The sequence below is a fragment of the Dryobates pubescens genome, chromosome 36, assembly GCF_014839835.1.
Source record: "Dryobates pubescens isolate bDryPub1 chromosome 36, bDryPub1.pri, whole genome shotgun sequence".
Taxonomy (NCBI): Eukaryota; Metazoa; Chordata; class Aves; order Piciformes; family Picidae; genus Dryobates; species Dryobates pubescens.
Genome location: NC_071647.1, coordinates 163,029 through 186,803, shown reverse-complemented (window position 1 = coordinate 186,803; position 23,775 = coordinate 163,029). Strand labels below are relative to the sequence as shown.

General features: G+C 52.3%; 1 protein-coding gene across 1 annotated transcript; it reads left to right on the top strand.

Annotated features, from left to right (window-relative positions):
* Positions 1–1,595: 1,595 nt before the first annotated feature.
* RND2 (Rho family GTPase 2) lies at positions 1,596–18,231 on the top strand. The gene is made up of 5 exons (XM_054176667.1): positions 1,596–1,738; positions 1,821–1,908; positions 13,486–13,595; positions 15,918–16,052; positions 16,873–18,231. Exons 1-5 carry the CDS (start codon positions 1,637–1,639, stop codon positions 17,119–17,121), a joined length of 684 nt encoding a protein of 227 aa, XP_054032642.1. The 5' UTR covers positions 1,596–1,636; the 3' UTR covers positions 17,122–18,231.
* The last annotated feature ends 5,544 nt before the right edge of the window (positions 18,232–23,775 follow it).

The following is a 23,775-nucleotide window of genomic DNA, read 5'->3' as shown; positions in this document are numbered from 1 at the left end:
CGTTCATCCACATAAAAGCTGAGCAACAAGCACACATGTAAGAAGGTAAAAAAGCCCTACAGGGCTTACAAAACATGACACAATGCTGAACAAGCTCCTTTCCTTGGGGAGGGTGGAAGCAGACAGGCATGTGACAGTTACTCATCATATTAAGGCAAGACTGGGAGGCACGGAGGTGCTGCAGCAATTCCCATGGCAGAGTGAGGAACATCTGACAGCTTCCTGGTGAGGATGTGAGCTACACTCCATGATTCCAGGACAGCCTTGTCCTCTCAGCTCTGAGGTCTTTTCCTGTGTGTGATGCTGAAGAGGGACCTGAACTGTCACTTGACCAGCTGAATGTGCAAAGGAAATACCTTCAACCCCATCTGCACTTGGCCCCTGTCCTGGGGGTGCATCCCAAGGGCATGCAGAGGAGCATGGGCAGCCAGCTCTCCAAAGCACATGCTGACCAAGGTTGGCACATCCTGGTCAGTGCCAGGCTGGCAGGGCCAGCAGAAAGCAAGGCAGCACTGGAAAGATCTGGGCACCTGTATGGCACAGTGCCCTGCATCATGTCTCTGTTCTCTAGTCATTCTCTCTTCATGCAGAGCACCAATATTTATATATGAAAACTGACTGTGATTTCAGCAAAAACAAACTGCCCCCTCAGCCCATTAATAAATCCTGTTTCACTGCCAAAACATTTTAATTTCCATTTCCTCAGACTTGCTTTGTCTTCATTGTCTTTTGCTGCATTTGGTGACAGCTTGTCTCTGACAAATGAGCTTGCATTACGGTAAATCTTGCTGCAGCGTGGCCAGCAAAACACTCGTGGGGGAGAAGCCTTTCCTTTTTCAATCATTCTGCTAATTAAAATCACTACGTGTCATTTATAGCTGCACTGCCCGCACCCGGCAGGGCTCGGGGAGCTGCTGCCCTTTTTGCAGGAGGCTGTGCAGAAGTCCTGTCTGCTTCCCGCACCGGCCGAACTTGGTCACGGTCACCGGAGGTTCCGGATTCCCATCTGGAGTCCTTGGTGTTCCTGGTTCTGCCCGTCTCCCCGGGAGAACACATCCCGATCCCGTAGCATTGCTGGAGCTGGCAGACCTCGGTGGGAAGGAGCCATCCCCCGTGCGGGGAGCGACCGCCGATGCCGGTTGATGTCTTTTCCGCGGTCGATGCTTCGCCCGCACCCCTCCGGCAGCGCGAGGCTGGAGGATCGCGGTCGGGGGCGGGGGGGAGTAGCCGGGTGCGGCAGCCGGTCGCGGCCGCCGGTCGCTCCGGACCGAATCCTCTCGCCGTGGTGCGGTGGAAGGTTCCGGGAATGGGGCCATAGGGAGCCAGGCGGGGGGACCGTGGCTGAGCGAGAGAGACAGCCGCCAGCGGGGCCGCCCCTGGTCCTGGTAGAGGCCCCACTCCGGTCCCCACGCTATGCCCAGGGGCGGGCTGTTCACGACAAGCCACGGCTACCGGCGGGATAACGCCCCAGGGCCGGCGGAGCCCACGGGGGCGGTCCCGGGACCGCGAGGGGCAACGATGGCCCTGCCCAGCGCCAGCCCCGCTCCGCCTCTGGTTGGTGCCGTCGGGGCCGGGGGCGCGGCCAGGCCGGGGCCGTCCCGGTAAAGCGGCGGCGCGGGCGGCGGGGCTCCGCACCATGGAGGGGCACCTGGCTCGCTGCAAGATCGTGGTGGTGGGGGACACGCAGTGCGGCAAGACCGCACTGCTGCACGTCTTCGCCAAGGATTGCTACCCCGAGGTGCGGCGGGCGGGGCGGGGGGCTCGGCGGGGCCGGGCCGGGCCGGGCTGGGCTCATCTCTGCTCTCCCTCCGTCCCTCCAGAGCTACGTGCCCACCGTCTTCGAGAATTACACGGCCAGCTTCGAGATCGACAAACAGCGCACCGAGCTCAACATGTGGGATACCTCAGGTGAGTCGGGGTCTGCGGTGATGTGGGGTGCGGCGAGGCCGGGCTCGTCCTTCCAGCCGAAGGTCTGCCCCTCCCCGGAGCCCCCGGCCCTGACTGGGGCCGGGGCTGGAGCAGCTCCGGCAGCCTCCGATGTGCCCGGCTGGGGAAACCCGCAGCCTGCGGTGGGCCGGCTCTGCGCCACCTTTAGCTGCAGCCCCGTCCCTGCCCGCACACCCTGCCCATGCCAGCCAAGTCACGGCAAAACCGGCGCTGGGTGGGAGACGAGGCCGGGAGGAGCAGGGAGAGGCGAGGTGCAGCTGGAGAAGGGAGACCTCACCTTGGAGAGGAATGCGCTACGGGATCGCTGTTCTTTCTTCGCTCTGCGAGAGCCTCCGGGCTTCCTCGGGTTCTTCTGGCTTAGTTTAGTTTTGCCTCTCTGATTCTGCATGAAGCCATAGGCAGCCCGTCGAGACCCTTCCCGAACTTCCTGGTCTCCTTGTGAAGCATGAAGTGAAGTGCCTGATGCAGAGATAATAAATGCTTGCATCCAGCAAAGTTCCTGTGCAGCTTTTAATTTACCTCTGACAACCTCTTTGGACTGCTGCACGCACATGATGCGGCTGCATGCTCTGCTGTGTACATCACAGGCTTGCTGCTGTTCTTTCCCCATAATTTCTGTAGTCCTTAGGACAAATGAAGTTCTCTCAGTGTCGAAGAGAAATGGTAAATTAAGGCGTGACCTAGGATTTTGCTGTGATTTTGCATCCATGAAATTACAGCTGTGAGATCAGCACAGCTCTGCCTAGAGTGGTATCCGTACTGAGTCTTGGGCCAGCTCTGATATGTACATAAAAATGTGTCGTGTAAGTCTGCTCTGGAGCTTTCTGACCCAGGAGACTTTGCTTTTGCTGCATTTTAGTCCCTGAGATCTCCAAAGGGGTCTTTTATTTTGCCAACACAATGCTGGGTCTTTGGTCAACTGTTGATGCTGGAGCCATGGGTGAAGCATTTGCTCTGTGTTTGACTGGAAGCTGTGCTTGAAGCACAGAATGGTGGCTGCAACATACAGGTTGCTGCATGGTGAATGGTGCTGGACTGCCTTGTCTGCATGAAGCCCCTGCATGAAGATACTGAAGCCATCCTGGTTGAGCTGGGGGGCCCTCCCTGCAGAGGTTGAGGTGCTCTGGCCAGCACCACATGTCTCTGGAGCCTGCTTGTGTGCACCCACAGTGCTGTCACCCCCATGGTTGGGGCTGTGCTTTCCATGCCATGGATTTCTGCAGCTCATGGAGAGGGGATGAATGGGATATCCTTGTTAGGCACCGAATGGCTTTGCTCTGGATGCCTGTGTTTAACATGAAAAACTTCATGTTTTGAGGGTGCTGAAGCGTGTTTGATGCTTGTCTGCTTTTCAGGAATTCTCCAGAATGCTTGGCTTTGATCTTAAAAATGTTAAAAGGACAGGATAAAAAGTCTTCAAGGCTGTGTGTATGTATCTGATATCTGCACCTGATGCTGTCATGCATTCATTTTTACCCTTTCAGCAAAAGTCATATTTGTCTAATGGTTCTCTCTTTAGGAAAGAGGAAATGGACTTTGATTTTTTTCCCCCTCCCTTCTGCATATGAAAAACGTAAGACCTTGGCAGTTTTGTTGTAGATAGAGTTAGCTAGATAGTTTTCCAGATAAACTCTCTTCTGCTTCAGCTTTGATCTGATTCACACAGAAGCTAATTCTTCCATAAAAAGTCCTGCCAAGCAATGCACAGCAATTTCCCTTGGTAGGCAGACTGATATTTTCAGCTGCAGACTGCCAACTACTGTTGAATTTCCACTGTGCTTCAGGGACACTTGTAAATAGGACCTTTGGTAAAAAATGTTTTGCACAGCAGCAAATGGAACTAGCAGAGCTGAAGGGACTGAGAGTGGCCAGCTGCCCTGCTCATGCAGAATGAAGGCACTGGGGTGCACTTGCCCTCATCTCTCTCTCCTACCCCTTGTCTCTTTCAGGCAGATTCATGTTAGGGGTTTATTGTTTGTAAATTCTGTCCCAGTGAGAGCAGAAAGGGAGGTGCTGACAAACTGTTCCCCCATCCCATCAAGATCACTCTTTGTATTTTAAACTCTTTTAAGTAATTGGAGCTGAATGTCTCCTCCAGAAATCAGAAGAGAAACCAGGGCAGAGGATCTGACTGCTGATTTTGTACCTTTTTTTTTAATCTCCCCCCCCCCCCCCCCGTTAGTTGTGAAGGTGTTTGGAGACTATAGGGGCTGTGCAGGGTGAACTGAGCATCACCCAACAGGTGTTTGGGCAAGAGCAGCCTGCCTAGAAAACTCTCTCTATTGCCACAGCCTACCTGGCTGCTCAGAAGTCCTGTTGGTAATCTCTGTGCCAAGCATGATGTTGTCTGCTGCCTGAAGCTTGTTACACCTGCTGAAGGAAGTGCCTTGGAAGATGCAGCCTTTCGGACTGAATTTGCCCCTCCTGTTAAGTGGCAAATGCAGGCTCTGACAGCAGCTGGCAGGCAATAAATCTGGTTAGAGAAATATTGCCATAGGCTAGGCAGAAGCAATGGAGAACTGAATGACTCCTAAATGTCATTTGGACCTTTGATGTCCTTTGAATGTCTTTTAACCCTTTGTCCATTGATTAGTTTTTCTGAGGCTGGAGTGTGACTCTTGAGAGTTTCCAGCACTGAGAATAATTCACAAGGATGAAACCCGTACTGCTCAGACAGGACAAACGTGAGGAGTCTGCACCATCTGAAGTGCCTTGTAACTCAGAATCTATCAGGGAGAAAAGTGAGCCAAGTTTGAGTGTGACTCCTTGTCCACCTGCAGATGCTGTTTCCAGTTTGCGTTTATTTCTCTTTAAGTTGGCCCCACCTCCGGGCATGCTGTGAGAGTGAAATTGTTTCAGGTGCCATCTTGCAGCGCAGCAGAGATGCCACATCCCTCCTGCCCCCCGACAGCCTTAGCTGCTTGCTGTTTCTAGAGCCTCCATTGAAAAGCAGTTTGAAACCTTGATGGATGTGGGAAGGGGTGTGGAGCCAATACTGAGTGGACAGGGCTCTGGCTCCCGAGAGCTGCTGTGCCCTGGCACCTCTGCTTATGAGGGCACAGTGCTTGGCTGCTCTTTGTGCTCCCATTCCAGCAAATTCTTCTTCTGTTGCATGTTGGCTGAATGTGCTTGGCATGGTGCAGGTATCTTGTGGTGGGGGGAAACACCTGTTTGACAGGATGCCTGATGGCTTGGGAGTGCTGTTCCCGAAGGGCTGGGTGCCTCCGGGGCCCGCAGCGTTGGTGTCCCAGACGCGTCAGGGTGGAGGGAGGGCGAATGGTTTTGCGCTCACTAGCAGCGCTTTGCAGAGAGTAGGCGAGTTTCACTTCCATGCTCCAGAGGTGTGAAAGAGAGCAATTACCGTGAGGTGTACACCAGGCGGGGAGCGTTCCCCAAGCCATGCCGTAGCTGTGTGTTCTCTGTGGGATCAGGGAGTGTCTGTGGGTCTGCCGCTCTCTGGGAGGTCTCAAGCCTGGAGCAGAGCTGCTGCGGTGCTCAGCAGGTCTCTGGCAGCAAGAGCCCTCAGTGCTGGCTGACCCTCCCGGGATCGGCTCCTGGTGCATTCCCATGGTGACCCTGGCATTGCCAGTGGACCCACTGCCCACACCTCCAGGTTGGCCCAGTGCTGCTGCCCTGTTGAGCCCCTTCCCCATGCTGAGCAGAGCAGGGATGAGCTCAGCAATGCTGCTTCCCAAGGCCTTGGCAAGTTCAGGGTGCTATGGTGTCAGAGCTGGCAGGTCTGAGGCTTTGCCCTGTACCTAGGTGGGGTTTTTGTTCTAGTAACAGCAGGGAAGAAGCTGCTCTGTGCGTGGCAGTCCGGGCTCAGTTCTTTGGTTTTCGCTCACACCCTTCTGTGTGTATGCAGGCAGACAGAGCACCAGTGTGACCTGAGGCTGTGCATCTTCTGCTGATGCAGATCTTGGTGCAGAGTAGTTGCCTGTTCATGGTAAGGGCATCTGCACCGGTGGCTCAGGGATAGGCTCAGGCTGAGCACTCTGCCTTGCACATGGTCGCTGCTGTCTTGGGAAGTTCAGTGCAGACCAGCAGGATGCACTGCTGCCGAGAGCCACAGCGTCTGCTACAAGCTGTGACTGCAAAGATCAGTGCCCACAGGTTCAGCAGTGCCACTTTGCTCTGCCATGCTGCAGCTCATAACAGGGGAGTTGTACAGCTGCCAGTCCTTCACTGAGGCTTCTGTTGCTGCAGCAGATGTGCTTCCAAGACAAGAATAACATTGTGAGCTGCAAGCCCCCCTCCACCTCCTGCTTTGCCTGCACTCAGCAAACAGTCTGCCTTGGTATGGCTGTGTGGGAACCTCCAGGCTGCGATAACAGATCCTTCTTTTGGGGAACTGCTGAGGAATGTTGATGAGATTAGAGCTGAAAGGGGCCAAGTTTAGCATTGGCATCTCCATGGATGCTGAGGCTGTCTGTGCCTGGATTCCCAGTGTGCGGCTCCAGGATTGCCATGGCTGCCTCTTCCAAAGTGCAAGAGCAAGTTCTGTCCTGGGAAAAATTCAATGCCACTTGCACTCTGAGGCAAAGAAATATGTGGAGCTGCCCTTTCCATACCAAAATAGCTCCTCCCATGCTCCATATTGAGGCTGGGAGCCTGAAACTAGCATGCTTGTGTTCTGCCTCTGCACAAATACGTAGTTAAGCCTAAAAATATGTGCAACTGGGTCACATTCTCAGGCAGGTCAGTAACCAGTCGGGCAGAAGTTGTGAGAGCTGCAGCAAAAACATCAGCAGAAATGCTTATGCCGGAGTGGGTGGAGGATGGACCCGAGAAGACAAGACATGACATGACAGTCCCTGTGAGGATGTTCTCACTGGGCTGGGCACGGTGTGGGGGTGCTGCTATGCTGTGTGTGTGGCTCAGGGATGGAGATTGCTTCTCCTGCACCTCCCTGCAGCGCTGTGACTGGCCTTTCTCCCCTGTGGACCTGGGGGCTCAGTGTCTGTGGGGTGTCCTGGGAGTCGTGAGGGGGTGCCAAGTAGGAACGGTGCTGTTGAAGACAACCAGCCAGCACTGCTGGCTGCTGCAACCTTGTAGGCAAGGGAAGGCTTCCTGTGGGGTGGGTTTGTTCCTGGCTCTGGTGCAGAGCCCTTGCCCACAGCAGGGAGGTGATCCACTCTCTCCCATAGGCACTGCTCTGCTCTCTCCATTTCTTGTCTGTTTGGCTGCTCTGTGGCACCCATGGCACTTCCAAGTGTTGGAAACTCTTTATCCAGGTGGTCACATAAACAGACCTGCAGAAACTCCCTGGAGCAGAGCAGTCACACCCTATCCTCTGCCTGTGATGGCTTGCCTTTCTAATGGCCCTTACCCATTGTGGTTCCACCGATGCTCCTCTTGCCCCCCCCCCCAACACTGCTAATGTGCTTCAGGATAGCAGATGGGTGACAGGAGGAGGCTTTGTGGGAAGGAGTTCTCTGAAGGAGCTGCTCGGTGTCTGTCCTGGGCTCTTTGCACATAGTGAGGACATGGTTGCAGCTTTCCTTCTGCTCTAGATTCTGAAGATAAAATCTCCAGTTGATTAAACTTCCCAAGTGCACAGCCCCAGCCTTCCCTGCAGGCAGTATCCTTATCTGGTAGGTGAGCAGAGAGGGAGGGCTCTGCTGCTTACGCCCAGCAAACCCAAGATGTGCAGCACTGCACAGAGCTGATTCTGCTCCTTCAACCTCTGCATGTGCTCTCCAGAGCCAGTGTGTGCCCTGGCTGTGCTGTGGGAAGCTGCTGCCACTGCTAGTCCCTGTTGTACCCCATAGAAAGGATGACAGGCAGGTTGTGTCAGTGTCAGCTGCCCTTGTGACATGGCAAAGAGTGCCAGGAATGGACTTCTGGCTCCCATTTATCTCCCTCATTAGATGCTACATGCATGACTTCCATCATGCCTGTGAGAAGCCTGGACAAGTTACTTGGGCTGCCTCTGCAGCTCCAGCCCCCCCCCCCCAGGTGCTCTGTAATACTCCCCCAGAGATGTCAGCAGGGACTTCTACAAGGAGCTTCCAGAGCTGCCTCCCAATTGCCAGGGCAAGGTTGGCACCTGAGCAAGCTCCTCTGAACTCCTGTGAGTGGCATGTGTGAGATGGGGCACAGGACCTGGGTAAAGCAGAAGCACCCTGGACCTGCCTGAGCTGGGGATTCCTCTGCTGGTAAATCCAGCAGAACAGCCTGCTCCTGAGTGACAGGTTTCTGGTAATAAGATCTGGAAAGAGGCCCAGAAATGCCACCTCAGCCTGTTGAATGCCATTCCCTGCACCCTGCTGAAGGTCTGCCAGCTGGGCTGTTTGGTAAGTTACTTTTTTTGGTATGTGCACCATCAGCACTGGGAGCAGAGGGTGACTCTTCAGTCTGATTAGCTTTCTCTGCCAGGTGCTTTCCAGACAGTTGCTTGTCTGGGGTGGCACAGAACAGTTTCCTCCTTTCTTACACTGCAGGGGGTTGCAGTGATGTTGCACAATTGCAGCAAACATCACGGTCCAGCCATGACAGAAGATTGTAAAAGTCCTGGGGCTGATGGCAGTGCCTTGATTGGTGTCCCTGGGAAGGAACACTGAGTAGGGGTAGTTGTAGTACTGGCCAGCAGTTCCCTCTGCTGCTTTTTGTCTCCTTCCAGCTTTGGTGGGACGCCTCATCTCCTTTTTTTGCCTACTTTTTCTCTGTCAGGCAGAGCTTTGTTTCATTTCAAGACAACTCTCTGGCCCTGACCTTGCTGCATATCAGAATCAGAGAACTAGGCCCTTCCCCATCATGTCTAATTATCTAACTTGTGTCATGTCGTTATCTAACTTCTGATGAACCTATGGTGACCTTCACGTGGGGAGAACCATTCTGAGGCTCTGCCTGGAAGGATGGTGGCATCTCCTTTTGTGGCAGAGGGGTTTCTGTGAGGAGATGCAGGGGGATGCACTGCTGAAAGCTCTGCCCTTTGGGCTGTGATGAGGATGCCTCAAAGAGAATCCACAGCTGGCTTTGCCTGCCTCTGTGGTTGCTGGGGACAGAGCCAGAGAACCCCAAGCAGCACAAGGCACCTTGGTGCTGGCAGGGGTGGTGGTGTTTATCAGCCTGGCACTTCACATGCTGATGGCCTGGTCTTCACTGCAGAGTGGAATTTGGCACAATGGCAACTCTGTCTGACTCTTGTTTCACCGGGTCTGCTTTGCTCTTAGTGCCACTCACTTTAATCTCTAATGTCACTAATTGCTGCTGCTTTTTGTACTCGTGATCCCAGAGTTGCTGGGTCTGGGCTTCAGCCTGCCAGAGCCACCATTGCCTGTGTCTCTGAAACTGTCACCAGTAGTTTTAGTTCCTGTCTCAGCCACTTGTCAGTCTTCTGGGCTGGACTCTAATGAGCTCTGTATTAGCTCCAGAAACATATCTTTTGTATCAGTGGGATCCGCCTTATCCTCCCCCTCCAGACAACAATCAGCCAGGCAGGGTCAGGGATCCTTAACCTGCCTCTGAGCCCCAGCTGGGCAGGGACCTGCAGGGTGCTCAGGAATTGCTGTAGTTTGTCAATCTTCAAACAAAAAGTCCTCTCATTTTCTGTCAGGAGAGAGGGTCTGGTTTCACACAGTGAGGATGAAGTCAGTCTCTGAACTGATGGTACAAATCATTGTCTCCCTGATGTGCAGCTACTGCAGTCTGGGAGGCTGCAATGGCTGATTTCCTGGTCTCCGGTTAATAAATCCCACCATCACTTAGTATCCAGGGACTGAAGAGGGCATTTGCATGTTCTGGTCTGTCATATGCCAGGCACACCAAGCCATTGCTCTTCAAACACTGCCCCTGCTCCTCTGGCATGGGTGTGTGGGAAGGTAACCTGAAGCTCTTCAAGCTTGTGGATGCAGCACTCCAGAGAGCTGGGATGAGTTCCTGCTGCATTGTGTGAAGGATGTTCTTGGACTGTCCCTGCAGAAAGCAGCATGCTCTGCAGCCTTGCTGGCTCCTTGGGGAGAGTTTGCAGTGAGCTCTCTGAGACAAGTGCGATGCAGAAGAATTTAGGTCTTGGTAGTGCTCATCTCTGTTCCAAGCCAGAGCTGGCTGTGGTTGCAGGAGCCCCTTGCAGAGCAGATCATGGCTCTGCAAGCATATTTGCTTCCCTGGTTTAATGTGCTATTGTTGGATGGAAGGTGCCCATCTGAGGAGGCTCATCTCTCAGAACAGCCAGCGAGGAGCAAATGAAGATTAACGCTGCAATGGTATAGATGAAACAGCACATTTCAGTCCCCTGCCTGAGAGTGGCATCTCTGAGTCAGTGCCAGGCTTTTTGAAGGGTTGCCAGCTGATAGGACAGAGGAGCTACTCATGGCTGCATCTGCCCCTGAATTTCAGACAACCACCACGTGGATTTTATTTTTAAGCTGTTTTTTGGCTTGCTCCAGTTTTCTCTCTTTAATCACAAACAGATGCACATAGGCCCTGTTTCTTGCAAACTCGGGTGCCAAGTGGGAGAATGACTCATGCAGTGAAGGCAGGCTGGATCTGCAGGCACACAAGCCTTGGCTGCATGTGTTCAGAAGTGCCAGACTGTGGGTCTCTGGGGTATCTTTGCTGGAATATCTGAAAGGTGTTGAGTGCTCAGAAACAATACAACTGAAGACCTGGAGCTGAGGGAGCTCAGGGCTCTTGTGTTTTGTGGTTGTGTTGGTTGGTTGGGATTTTTTTGGCCATGATAAATGGAACTGGAAGAATAACTCCCCAGAAAACTTCCTGATTTAGTAGAGAAAGAAAGCTGGAGGTTACCTAAATTCGGAGCACAGCAGCCTCCCTGCTCTGCTGGCCAGCACTAGCGTGGGCAGAGGCTTCTGCAGCTGAGGCCATGAGTGCTGGCTGTTAGCAGCTGCCAGTGTTCAGCTGCCAGTGAAGGGGCCAGGGGCTGCTCCTGTACCTTGGAGCTGGAACAGAAAGTTGATGAATTCAAAGGCAATTTGGACCTCATTAAAAAAATGTTTTGTTTTGTTTTCTGACCTACCACATCCCTTCCTTTGGCTCAGCACGGGGGTCTTTCCTGCTGTGGTCCCAGGTGGTGGGAGCACAATTGCTGGCACTAGGGTGGGGTTGGGCATGGGTTTGTGGGATACGGAGGGGCCATGCTCTGCTGCAGACTCTCCAGGAACTGGCTGGCTGCTGAGGGGAGCAGCAGGTTGCTATGATACAGTTTGCAGTGGCAATGCCTGTGCTGAATGGCGCCAAGGCCACCTCTACAAAAGGAGCATTCCTGGGCTGGGAGGGGGCAGATTTATCTGCAGTGTTTATGTAAAGCTGAGGAGCTGGCAGGGAGAGGATGTGTGTGGGAACGCTTTCCTCCAGCCTGTGCTGGGGGGGGCCCTGTCTGGAGGCAGGCACTCTTCTGTGCCCACGGTAGAGGGCATGGCTTGGGTAAAGCACCCAGCAAAACCAAGCACGTAGATCTGTGCTGGATCACCTCTGTTGTCTGTAAATCCACAGCAGGCACAGGACTGAAAGCCGAGTCCAAAGGGGGGCTCAGTGCCAAGCTTTGTACTACCTTTGGAAGCAGGAATTGGGTCACCTTGCTGTGCTGCAGGGCATGGGAGGCAGTGGCTCACTAATGCCAGCTCTGTCAGCCATGAACTGAAGCAGCTTGAGCCTGAAGCAAGGTCAGCAAGCCCGACGCCTGGGATGCAGGGTCACCCTGGCTCGCTGTGCCTCCATGTGCACCAACCTGCATCCTCTACCCCCAGCGCTGGCTGAAGCACTGCAGGGACTGTCTCCTTTCCACGCAGGAAACAAGACTTTTCCTCTAGAAAGAGGGCTGGGCTCTACAGCCATCGAGGTCTGTTTCTTCTGTTCTGGCTCCCAGCTGCTTCTCTTCCCAGTGACTTTGCTGTAAGAGAGACCCAGGCTGGTCTGGCTGGTGGGAGCAGGGACTGAAGGTGCAGTTGCTGCTGTCTGGCAGCAGCCTGACTGGCTGTGAGACCTGGAGATGCCTGTAGCTGACTCTGCTGCGACTCCAAATGCACTTCAAATCCCAGGGTGCCTGTCCCAGGCTCTAAGGGGCTCTGTGCTGTGGAGGTCCCGGGGGGGCTGCCGTTGGTATCTTGCTGTGAGCTGGTGTCAAGGGGAGAGTGGGTGGCCAGGCTCTGGTGCTGGGCAGTGTTTGAGAAGACAACACATCTGTGCCCTCAGCCTGCCCTGTGAGGGCTCTGGGCAGAGGAAGGAGCAGTCAAAGCCAGGGCTACTTTTCTGGTCGAGACTTGCAGAGGAATCTGGGCTATTTGCAGAGCACCTGCTGTGCAGAGCTGTGCTGGGGGGCTGTGCCTCTCTGTGCTGTCCATCAGTGCAGACAAGAGCCAGGGGCAAAGAATCAGCCTCTTCTTCTCACTTATCCCAGGCAGATTCCCATCCTCCCGGAAACATAAGTCACCATCATCCATAATTCATCAGGTGCTGAACTTCATCAAGGAGCCACTTGACACCCGGGCTGGGTGTTCCACCCTCTTCCCAGGGTGGGAAAGTGCAGGGTCCGAGCATCCCGAGGGGCTGTGGCAGGAAGCACATCCGGTTTCCTGGGCCTTGGGGTGCGTGATCCTTCTCTCCGGGGAGGCAGAGTCAACAAGGACTCTGGTGTCTCTGCTTCCCCTTTTCATAAACAAACATCTGCTTCTATCCCTCCCGGAAGTTTAAGCCATTGTAAAGCCAAATATAAACCCAAACGGAGTTTTTAAGTAGCAATGAGCAGATTGCTGCATTGCTGTTTACTGGGGCTCCTACAACCATGCGGGGAATGCGGCTCAGGTGAAACCACTGTGGGACTTCAATGCCTGAAATGTACAGCAGAGGGGTGTGTGTGCACGTGTGCGTGTGAGGGGCAGCGCAGGATTCAGGCTGGGCTTTCTGCCTGCTCACTGAGAAATCCTGCAGCATGCAGAACTCTCCCCCAGGGTGCTCACCAAATCCTGTCACACCTTCTCTGTACCAAAACAGATTTGGACTTTTCCCAGCAGAAATCCATAGCAAAAAAAGGTTTTTTGTAACTTCCCCCTGCACCGGTCTTAAATTCTCACAGTCAGGTGAAGAAGCTTTCCTGTATAAAGAGAAGGTGGGAAATAGCAGCGGCAGCATTCCCTGTCTCCTCTCAGCCACACCTTTCCACCGCTGGTGGCACAGCAGCTGCATGACAAGCAGCAGGATCCCCACGCCAGCAGTGGAGGCAGGTCCTGCTCTGCCGCATCGCAGCCCTTCCAGCCTCACTTTTCTGCAGTCAGCACAGCTCCACCACCTCTTGCTTGCCAGATGCTTACTGTGGAGGGAGTGGGATGCAAAAGTTGTGTCATAGGTGTAAGAGCACAAGGACAAAACTTCTGACTTATGCTGCTAAGCAAAGGGAGTGAATCCTCCTCCAACCAAACTGCTGAACCTAAGGGTGTCTTCACCATGTGGGAGTGTCTCCAGTTCTTACTAGTGTTTGAGATTTCTTTGCCTGGCAGAGTGGGCTGGGGGTGCTAGCCTGCACCAGCAGTCGCTGGGATGGGACTCTGCTCAGCACTCTCCTCCTGCTCCTCTCTGCAGGCTCAGCATATTATGATAACGTCCGGCCCTTGGCGTACCCAGACTCAGACGCTGTGCTCATCTGCTTCGACATCAGCCGCCCAGAGACCCTGGACAGTGTGCTCAAGAAGGTGAGGGTCTGCCATGCTTTGGGACTGGTGAGACAGGTCCTCTGCAGCAGCATGTGGAGCTGCCCTGGGGGGCCCTGCTCCCTGAGGCTGTGAGCAGGGCTAAAAGCCTGGGCCCTGTGGTCAAGCCATGTCTGGGGATCATGTGCTCAGATGAGGATGATGGTGGCTGCTGCTGATCCCTATGTGGTCTGTGCAGAAAGCAAGGTATTTCTGTCTGAGAGGAGCTGAGTGAATGGTGTAGCTCATGGCAGCTCACAGCATGTGTGTGGGGGCCTCTGTGCATGCACACACACAAATACGAGGACGCTCCTAGAAAGTGTTGTGCATCTCTTGTTGGAATAACCATCCTGTGGATTACTTGCAGCAGTTGAGAAGTGGCCCCTGGTGCCTGTTTTCATGCAAGCAGAGAGCTTATTTTTTTGGCTGTCCCTTCAGTTCAGCATCTGTACAGTAAAAACCCAGCAGTCAGTTCCCTATAGCTTGACAACAAGACTAATGAACTGTGACACGGATTTTCAAGCCCATAAATGAGTAAAATGAGATGGCACAATGCCACTGGATAGGATAGCATGGAGGGCCCTGAGCACTACCTGCTCTGGTCGAGCTGCCTGGCTAGGCACTGTGTTGCCAGTCTAGAGTTTTCTCCCTGCAGATAGTGCCTTTCATCAAGGCAGATTTGTCCATCTGAAAGGTCCTGGAGAGCCCCACAGGGTTGGGGACCCTCTGCGGAATGCTGCTAGCTGGCCTCCCAGCGGGTCCCTGCCTGCCACTCTCCAGGATAGTAGGTGGCATCCGGGAAAGCTTCCCATATGAGGCTTTCCTCCAAGATGGCATGATGTGCAGCAGCTCATGTTGCTGCTGTCCTACCCAGGACAGAGGGTAAATGGCCTCCTGGCCACTCACAACCCTTGGTCCTGGCCATACCCTTCTTCCTTCCTGGAGCTGTGGCTTTCGTGAGCTCTCCCCACAGTGCTGCAGAGCTGCAGAGGGCTCACTGGAGCCTGCATCATGTCCTGGAGGCAAGGCTTGGCTGGCATCTCCTTTGTGAATCTCTCTGAGACACCGTGGTGTGAAAATCTCTGCAGTGATTCCTGTGGCTCTTCCCCAGGCTGCTGGGATTGGACTGGCCACTGTCTGAACAAGTTGCATTGTGCTGGCTGCCCTCTTGGCCTCTCCGCATTTTGCCAAATGTGCTGAAGCGAGTGCCTCTTACTCAGCTGCTGGGAGGGCTGATAAGTAGGTCTGTGTCTCAGAAGTGTCCTGGTGAGGGGACAAAGGCCCTTCAGATGACTCTGTCAATGGTGCAGTGTTCCTTTCCAAAGCAGGTTCTGGGTCCAAGAGTGCTGGGTGGAAGGAGGCATTTTGCGAGGACTGAAAGAATTCACTGCTCAGATTGGGAGTCAGAAGAATAATAATGCAAGCAAATCGCTTACACCTTAATGAGATGCAAACCCATCAATAATTAGCTAGGGTTGGGATTTATTTATGTCTCTGCACACTCTTTGTGTGAGGCTGCACTGTTCTGCACAGCCTGCCCTGTGCAGCCTCACAAATACTTTGAGTACTGTCAGGCAACATCTTTTTGATATGGTGACTTAAAATAAACCCCAGATCACAGGGGATTTCTTGAGTGTCTCTGAGTAGATGCCTTGTTTCCTTTGGTGCAGGCTTGCAGCCTGTGGAGGTGAGGAAAATTCCTAAGACACCATGAAGCATAAATAGGTTTCAGCTTTTAATATCAGGCAAATAAGGAAAATAAAACTTCCCATTCAAGCCTCGGGCACAAATGCTAATGCAGCAGAGGAAGTCTTTATTACTCTGCCCTTCTGATGCTGGGCTGCCTGTACAGCCCAGTTGAAGGGAAGGAGCCATCTGAGAGAATGAAAACAAGCAGCTCTTGGTTTCATACAGAGCAGGTTTTGGTGAGGCGCTGATTTCATCCTGACAAGTCTTGCTGGCACAGAAATCTGAGACGCTCTAAGGTGTCAGCCGTGTGTGAGGAGTGTTGCAGCTCCCTCCACAGAGCCTGACCTGTGCCTGCTGAGAACAGACCCTATAGCTCCACCGCTTGGAGGGTTTTCATCCTTCAGGTAAATTAGGGCCCCAAAAGAGCTCCTCTTGGAGAGGATTCCTGACATACTTGGTAAAGGACTGGGAATGATGAGTTGAGACCCTGTGACGGCTTTTGTTGTTCCAGCCTTGACCTTTCCACAGGCTGCCTGCTGCCAAAATTAACTTCATGAGGCCCAGCAGCACCTCCACATCAAGTGCTTTGTGCACCAGCAAACCCTGAGCACCCTCTGCTTCTTGTCTCCTCTGCAGTGGCAAGGGGAAACACAGGAGTTCTGCCCCAATGCCAAGATTGTGCTGGTGGGCTGCAAGCTGGACATGCGGACAGACCTGAACACGCTGCGGGAGCTCTCCAAGCAGCGCCTCATCCCCGTCACACACGAGCAGGTCTGTTGGGCAGCTGTCCCTGGGGGGGCTTGGGGAGGCAAGGTGGGGACTTTTTCAGGACCTTTTAGTACAAGCAAGCTCAGCAACAAATGAACCACTGTGCCTAGGTCTTGGTCTGAAGCTTATTTGTCCTGGCTCATGGATTCTGAGCTGCTTGTGCTTACAGCACTCTTTTCCCTCAGCTCTGTCAGACCTTGATTTATTCCTGATGCTCCAATGGTTAGTAGCTGAGAAATCTTTCCTCAAAGGTGGTGGAGAGGCTTGATTTGACAAGTTGGACTGGCTAAAGGGGAGTGTTGTGCTTCCACATCTCTTAGTTCAGTGCAGCTCTCCCTGCTCCAAGTGGGTCTCCTTCTTGGGTTCAGTGTTGGAGCAACACTGCTGAGGGGGGCAAGCCACAGCTGTATGGTCTGAGGGGTTGCTGAGGCCACCAGTGGACCTAGCAGTGTCTCCAGACTGGCTTGGAGGCTCAGTCTTTGTGGTGCAGTGCAGGGGTGGCTGTGCCTGCACAGTTTGCTCTGTGCCTGGCTCCATGTTGTGCAGGGCAGGTCCCAGATGACTATCCTGATGAGAGAGGCTGTCCAGGCCCTCCACTGCAGAGGTGGCACCACTGTAGTGATTCAGGGTCTAGTGCCTGGAGTGCTGTCTGCTTGGGAGACCACCTCGCATCTGGTGCTCTCACGGACACTTGCACTTCAGTAACTGCTGTGCCACGCTGCCGGCACAGGCAGGGCTGGTGGTGATGTGAAAGGATGCTCTGTGCAAAAAGCTCTGGTACCTTAACCTTCTTCCCTCTTCTCCCACTCTCTCCGGACTGCAGGGCAGTGCACTGGCACGGCAGATTGGGGCAGTGGCCTATGCAGAGTGCTCCTCCAAGGTCTCTGAGAACAGCGTGCGGGATGTATTTCATGTGACCACGCTTGCCTCTGTCGGCAGGGCGCACAAGAACCTGAAGCGCAGCAACTCCAAGCGGGGACTGAAGCGAGTGTCACAGATGCCTGGCAGGACAGACTTGCTGAGTGACACAGAGATCAGGAAAGACCGAGCCAAGAGCTGCTCCATCATGTGAAAAAGGCTGTAAATAGTGTCTGTGTGTTGTCCATTTTGTACAGTAACTGGCTGAGACGAGGGCACAGTGCTGGCTGCAGGAGCCAGCTTGCCTTCCCCAAAGCCTTTCTCTCAGGCTCTAGGGCTGAGCAAAGGTGCCAGCTGCAAACCAGGGTGCCTGAGTTGCCCCCCACTGTGGAGACTTCTGGGTTGGCTGCTGCTGTGCTGATTGCTTGGGGTGAAGGAACTACTCAGCAGAGGAGTATTCAGGTGCTGAAAGGTTTGTAACTGGCTAAAACAAAATACAAGGTAGTGCTCCTGTGTGTCACCCTCTGGTACCCACAGCCCAGCCCCTGCACCTGTGTGCAGGCTGCAGCACACACAGCTTGGTGCAGGGGTTGTGTGGGATCTGGGCTGGAGGGTGGGAGGTAGGTAGAACTGCTAGCAGCAGAAGTATTCTTTCAAGCTTTCTTTAGAAGAGAAATGATGTTTGAGGTGGAGCTACCTTCAGCTAGGCTGGAGAGCAAGTCACCATGGAATGTGCTGGTCTGGGAGGGACCTTAACTTGTTGATGCACCGTGGAAGGCCACCTACTGTGAAGAAAATCCGTGGCTCTTTACATGGTGTCTTAGCTACTCAAACTCCATTTAAAATACAGCAGAGTGGATCTGGCTTCAAGGGCAAGGTTTATGCCGGGAGATGCATCCTGAGAATTCTGGTTCCCTTCAGCGAGCAAATGCCACTCTGGAGCTTGTGTCCCAGCTGCTGACAGCCTGTTACTCATCAGACTGCTCCTGCCATGGGCAGCTGTGCTCCTGAGGCACGTGGCTTCGGAAAGAGCGGCCTGCAGTAACTGCCCATATCCTGCTCTCCACCCATTTCCAGCTGCATATCGTGTTGCATGGTGCTGTGTTTGTCTGGTGCAGAGAACCAAAAGATGCTCCCTTCTGCACCCTGCCTCCTCCCCATCTTGCCCTGCTGTGCAGCCTCCTTCCAACACCTCTCATTGCTTCTGCTGCTGCCCTCTCTAAATGCCTTTTACTACAGTGTTAGCCTTGACTTAATGTCACAAAGACACTTTAAGGAAAAAAGTCTGCTGCATTGCCAGATCCAGCTGAAAACAAATAAACATCACTGGAAAATGTGCACTGCTTGGCTCTTTTTTAACAGTCAAACAAGCATCCTCTCAAAATGTCTTACTGCCTGACTCCCCTTTGTGTCTTGATGTATCTCTCTGGCTCTTGAAACACCCTCACACATACATTTGAGTGAAAACCACAGAGGAGTCAGCTGCCTGTATTCATTTTGGAGCTGAAACAGCTGCCTTGAATAACCTCTCACTCCATTCTGAATCCTTAAACACTGCAGTATTTGCAGGATGTTTATACCTGATCCATCAGTCTTGAGCTGACAGGAGCTGCCCTCATCCTCACTAGGTGCAAGCAAAGACAGCTTTTGACAGTCCTTTGTGCCTACTCTCCCACCCAGGTCTTGGACTTCAGCTGCATCATGAAGGCTATTTAGGGAACTGGAGCAGCTGAGCTACAGGCACAAGAAAAGCTCAAGCAATGACTGAGTGCTGTGCTGGGCGCAGGTTGCCAGGGCATGAAAAAGCCTATCTGTAGTCTGGGAGGAAAGAAACAGCAAGGGCCCTATGCCAAGAGCAGCCTTCAGTACTATGATGGCCTCTCTTGGCCTGCAGGGTCCTCAGAGCCTTTGCAAAGCTGACCAAACCACATCCCTGCCTGAACAGCTTGGGCTCACAAGTGGCACTACCAAGTCCTCTGGACCTGTGTCCATTTGTTTTCCTCATCCTCATACAACCACTGTCTATCTTCCTTCCTTCCACGTAAGCACAGTAATAGTTGGCAAGCACCTCTCCCTTTTCCCTCTGGCATCTTCCAGGCTTTTGAACTGAATGGGGCAGTCTATACAAATGCAGTTCCTAGCACTCTGGTCAGTTTAAATGTCCCAAGGCTCTCTCTTGTTAGCTTACGCGAGAAGCAAATCTCCAGTAGTGGGCAGTGGCTGTCAAACCTGAGCTGCCCCCAGTGTGGGGGGCAGCCCAGTGGAACACCCTGTCCCTTTCACAGCCTTCAGGGAATAAAACTCATCTTCAGCCCTAGGATCACAACTGTCCAACAGTGAGCTGTGACTGAGGCTGGACTGTCTTCATGCTTCAGGCAAAGGCAAAACAAGAGCTGTTCTGTCATTCCCAGCTGGGGCAGGACAGAGGGGTTAGGTCACACGAGGCAGCAAACACTCAGAACAGTGTAGGGGCGGAGGACAAAGCCCTTTACCTTCTCTGCTTAGCCTCAGCTCACTTCACTCATCCTGTGAACCAGGTGAATTCTTGGGCATTGCCTATCATTATAGATTATGTACAGGGGTTTTATCCATAATATCAGTGAAGTAAAACTGACACTAGACCCAAGATGAAAAGAATCCCACAAATCACTGACAATAATTCTAGGAACATACTGAATATTTCTTTGATTTACCATTAACTCGAGTAATGAGTCAGACAAGTGTTCCAATTACATCCATGAATAAGCTGCTCTCTTATAAATGACTTCAGATCTGCAAAGAAATAACTCTTTGTGTTTGGCTCCAAATGTGGAGGGAGGATTTGAAAGTGTGAACTACTGCAGCAAAAAGCTACCCGTGTCGTCCTTGTTGCTCAGCACTGTTAGTGCATCAGGTACCCAGATATAGCTTTACAGAGGTCAAAAGGAACACCAGTTCCAGTTTAGGGCAGGCACAGAAAGGTCAGTCTGGGGCAGCAGAATAAAGTTGTTGCAAAACGTACTTTTGTTGAACAAGTCTCTAGATACAATCAAGTCCTTGGCCGTTCCCTTTCACAGGATAAGAGCAGTTTGTCTGGCAAAGGCACTGTCCAGGGCTGGGATGCCTCCAGCCAAAATGCTCCTGACCTGCCTAAGACCACAACCAATTCATAAGTAGGGGCAGTAATACCCAGCCTTAAGAGGCAGGGGAACAGGAGAGAAGTATCAGTCACATCTGTGAAGTGTTTTGAGGTCCACCATCATCAGCTGCTGGTGCCCGCCCCTTGTAATGCAGTCCCAGTGCAGAAAAGGCTCCAGCACTCCTCATGAATCAGTGAATCTTTGCTCCTCTGTGGGGTTGCATAGGGAGAGATCCTGGCCAGACAGTGCTGCAGCCTCATTCCAGCTTTCCCCTCTGGAAGCTCTGAACCACACTAATGCCCTAAATTCTGCCATCAGTTCCCCAAGCAGGGAGATACTGCTGCTGTGAGGGAAGGAGGCAGGGGGGTGGGAGGTGGAATAAATCAAAAACTCACTTCTTCCAAAGAGAAATGGCGAAATGGCAAGGCAGGAAGCACAGGCTGAAGTCCCCCTCCCTCCCCAGACTGGAAAGAACAAGGGAGATATCTGTACAGCCCTATAGGAAGAGCCTGTCCCAGCTACACTCTTCTCCTTCCTCTGCCTCCCCTATGTTACACAGATTTAATATTCTTTTAGAGCAAGCCTCAAAGAAGCTAATTTCCAATGCATGATGGCTACAGGGCTCTGCAGTAGGTGTATTTAAAACATCTGTGTTATAGCATGGAGAGCAACCCCCCCCCCTTTGAGCTAATTTTTGAGCAGAAGCTCCTATCCATAACCTCTCAAGAAAGCAAAGGGATTCCCCAGCAATCAGCCACCACCATCAATCACCCTGTGAGCTGATGAGTCCACAAATCAGGATGCAGAGGCAGAAAAAGCAGTGTGCTGGCACCATGCTGCATGTGCAGGTTGTAGTATAACCTGACATAATTTGGCAGCTGTTCTAAGGGGGATGCTCAATTATACCCCACCCCCTGCTGCTTTGGGCTTCTCCAGGCTAAATAAACCCAGCTGGAATTTTTAGCAGGTGGATTCTTCTATTGGATACGTTTCTACTATCATTAGAAGCAGCTGTGGTTGCATGTTACAGAGTTCTGAGCAAGGAACCAGACCAAGGAGGGTAGGGAAGGGTCTACCATAGAAAGGAGAAAGGCAGAGGCACCGCCTGAACATTTGAGACAGATGTGCTGCACTGTGTTCCAGGAGAAAGTCTGCTGGTTTGTCCTCTCAGGGACCAGAAACTCACTCTGAGAAGCAGAAGAATCCTACATCAAAATCTAATATTGCCAGGTGTACCGAGTACCATTTTTACTTTTATGTTTAATTACCCCCCACAGTCCAAGAACCTCTCCCTGTTGCTTCAGTCTGCAGCCTCCAGAACAGCTGTGGAGCAAACAGCAATTGCTCATTTATTCTAACAACACTGATGTCACCTGGGTGGGCTCTGTCAATGTGTTGCTCCATGCTGCCTAGCAGCAAAATGTAAAAGACAGCCTGAACTGGCAACAGGCTGCTTACGCTCTGCTGGCGTCCACACCAGCACGGCTGATAAGATGCAAGACAAAGCTGTACCTAATTAACATGTATGAATTTTAACCAGAAATCCATTCCCATATGTTAGAAAATAATCCCTGGACAGCTCCTGCTCTTGCATGGCTCATTAACAACTTTTCTAGTAAGATAAGGCAGCTTCACAGAAATATTTCAATCATTTGTGCTGGAGAAAAGACAGGAGCAGAACCCCAGAACACCACTGTAGGGCTGGAGGCTTTGGGCTATGCCTAATCTCAGATGCTACAGCAGAGAATATCAAGACTGAATGAAGAGCCTGCCTGATGCTACAGCTGATTCCTGCTCTTCATAGCTGAAGGCTTAGTGGAGTAAGGAACAACAGAAACCATGCATGGCATAGCCAGGTATGGGGCAAAATATCCTGCCCAGAAGCAGATGCTAAGGGGAATCTCAGCACTGGGAGGGGAGAAAGGGACAAGCTGCAACAATGGTGCTGCCAGAGCCAGTCTGTTACTGCCCCAATGCAAGGTTGTCTCTCACTAGCACAGGATGTGCTTTGTTCCCCCAAAGCAGTAAATTACTCTCCCTTGCTTTGTGCGTTAGAATTGAATAACCTAGAGAAAAGGGCAAGAATTCAGCTCCCCTCCCCACAGTAAAGCACTGCTCCCACCCACCCAGAGAGCCCCACCCGAGACTGGGCTCCCTTCTGAGGCCAACAGATTCCTCCTGCAGCTGGGGCCATGGCAGGGGGTGTGCACTGCAGAGCTCAGCTTCCTTGGAAGCTGACCCTGATGCAGACACATGGGGAAGAGCTCCTGTTGGGTTACAACACCAGAGTTTTAATTATGGCTGCAGACTTACCTGATGGCAAGGCCCTAGGCGAGCCCACAGCAAGCAGCAGCTTTGCCCTTGTTCCTTCCCACTGAAGTGAGCTGTGCAAGAAGCAGCAGCTGCTTACAGGGACCCCGTGTGCAGCCCTTTGACTTGGTGTCCAGTTCTCTAATGATGTTTAGTTCTGCTGCTCATTGCCCTCAGGTAATTGCTGTAGAAGACCCAGCACCCCTACATGTCCCACAAAACACATTCAGAGCTTCCCAACCTGGGAAGTGTCACAAAGCAAACTGCCTTTGCTCATGAGCAAAGGGGGGAAATGCAGCTTGATCCCCCTGCACAGAGTGGCTGTAAAGCTCCAGCTGTTGAACCTTTATTACTGAAGCTGGAAGTTGGACTGGAGAAATCAACATGGTCTATGATGGAGACCACAGCAGCTGCCCTTAAATGATCTAGTTCTCTATCTAGTTGTTTAGTCAAAACATTTCACTTCATTCAAACTTTAAATGAGATGTGGATTACCACAACAGTTTACAGATGATACTTTCTTAGATCTCTCCTAGTCACCTCCAAGGAAGCAGGAAAACATCACAGGTGTCATTCCCACAGACAATTTGCAGCTGCAGCTGGTAGCTCCTACAACCTTTCTGTCAAGATAGTTACATAATGACAGATGTAAAGCAGTCTTGCTTGGCCTTTTATTTGCAGGTAGTAGGCAGCATTTAGTCCCTGCCCTCAGCTCTCTCTTGAAATGGGGGCTGTAAAACCCCTCAACCCACAGCCACTGTGGGCTCCAGAGATAAGAGCAGGAGCACTCTGAAGGCAAAGCTGTTCTGAACAGCCTCAGCAGTTAGGAAATGTCACACAGAAAGCAGCAATGTGCGGCAGCTGAGCAAATGCTTCCAGCACTTGCACCACCAGCAGCACTGCCTGCTTAAGACTCCAATTGTCTCTGATAACAGGTTTGCTTCTCAGGCTGAGGGAAATCACTGTTCTGACTCCAGCTCTGAAATGCTGGCTTACATTTTTACCTCCTCCAAGAAGTCTCCACTCCCTCCATTCCATGAGGCTGGACTTCAGAGTTTTTTTCACACATGCCTCAATGCAGAGACTCATCAAGTGACTCATGGAAGCAGCACTGGACAATTAAGCAACTACTTGCCAAACCAACTTTATTTCTTTTGAGCATTCCAGTGTTCATAAATATACTTTCCTTAACTTCCCAAGAGAGCCTAGGAGCATCTCAGTATCTGAGCACAACAATTATTGTTTCCTCAACAACTTTATGATAACCGAATCCTCTTCTGCTCTGAAAGTACAAAAGTATTTACAAAGCTGAAGTGCTTGGCAGCAGAAACAAGCAACATATTTATGCCCTAAAAAGCATCTTTGCAGTCTCATTTTGCAGGCAGGGCCCATCAGAAGCAGACTCACCGGGGTGCTGAAGTGCAGTGGTGTTTGTCTCT

What these genes read in the sequence shown, in the direction of transcription:
- RND2 (XM_054176667.1), top strand. Translation starts at nt 1,637, where the DNA reads ATGGAGGGGCACCTGGCTCGCTGCAAGATCGTGGTGGTGGGGGACACG. An exon ending in CAACATGTGGGATACCTCAG is followed by an intron (nt 1,909 to 13,485) that starts GTGAGTCGGGGT and finishes TCCTCTCTGCAG; the next exon opens with GCTCAGCATATTATGATAAC. An exon ending in TCCCCGTCACACACGAGCAG is followed by an intron (nt 16,053 to 16,872) that starts GTCTGTTGGGCA and finishes TCCGGACTGCAG; the next exon opens with GGCAGTGCACTGGCACGGCA.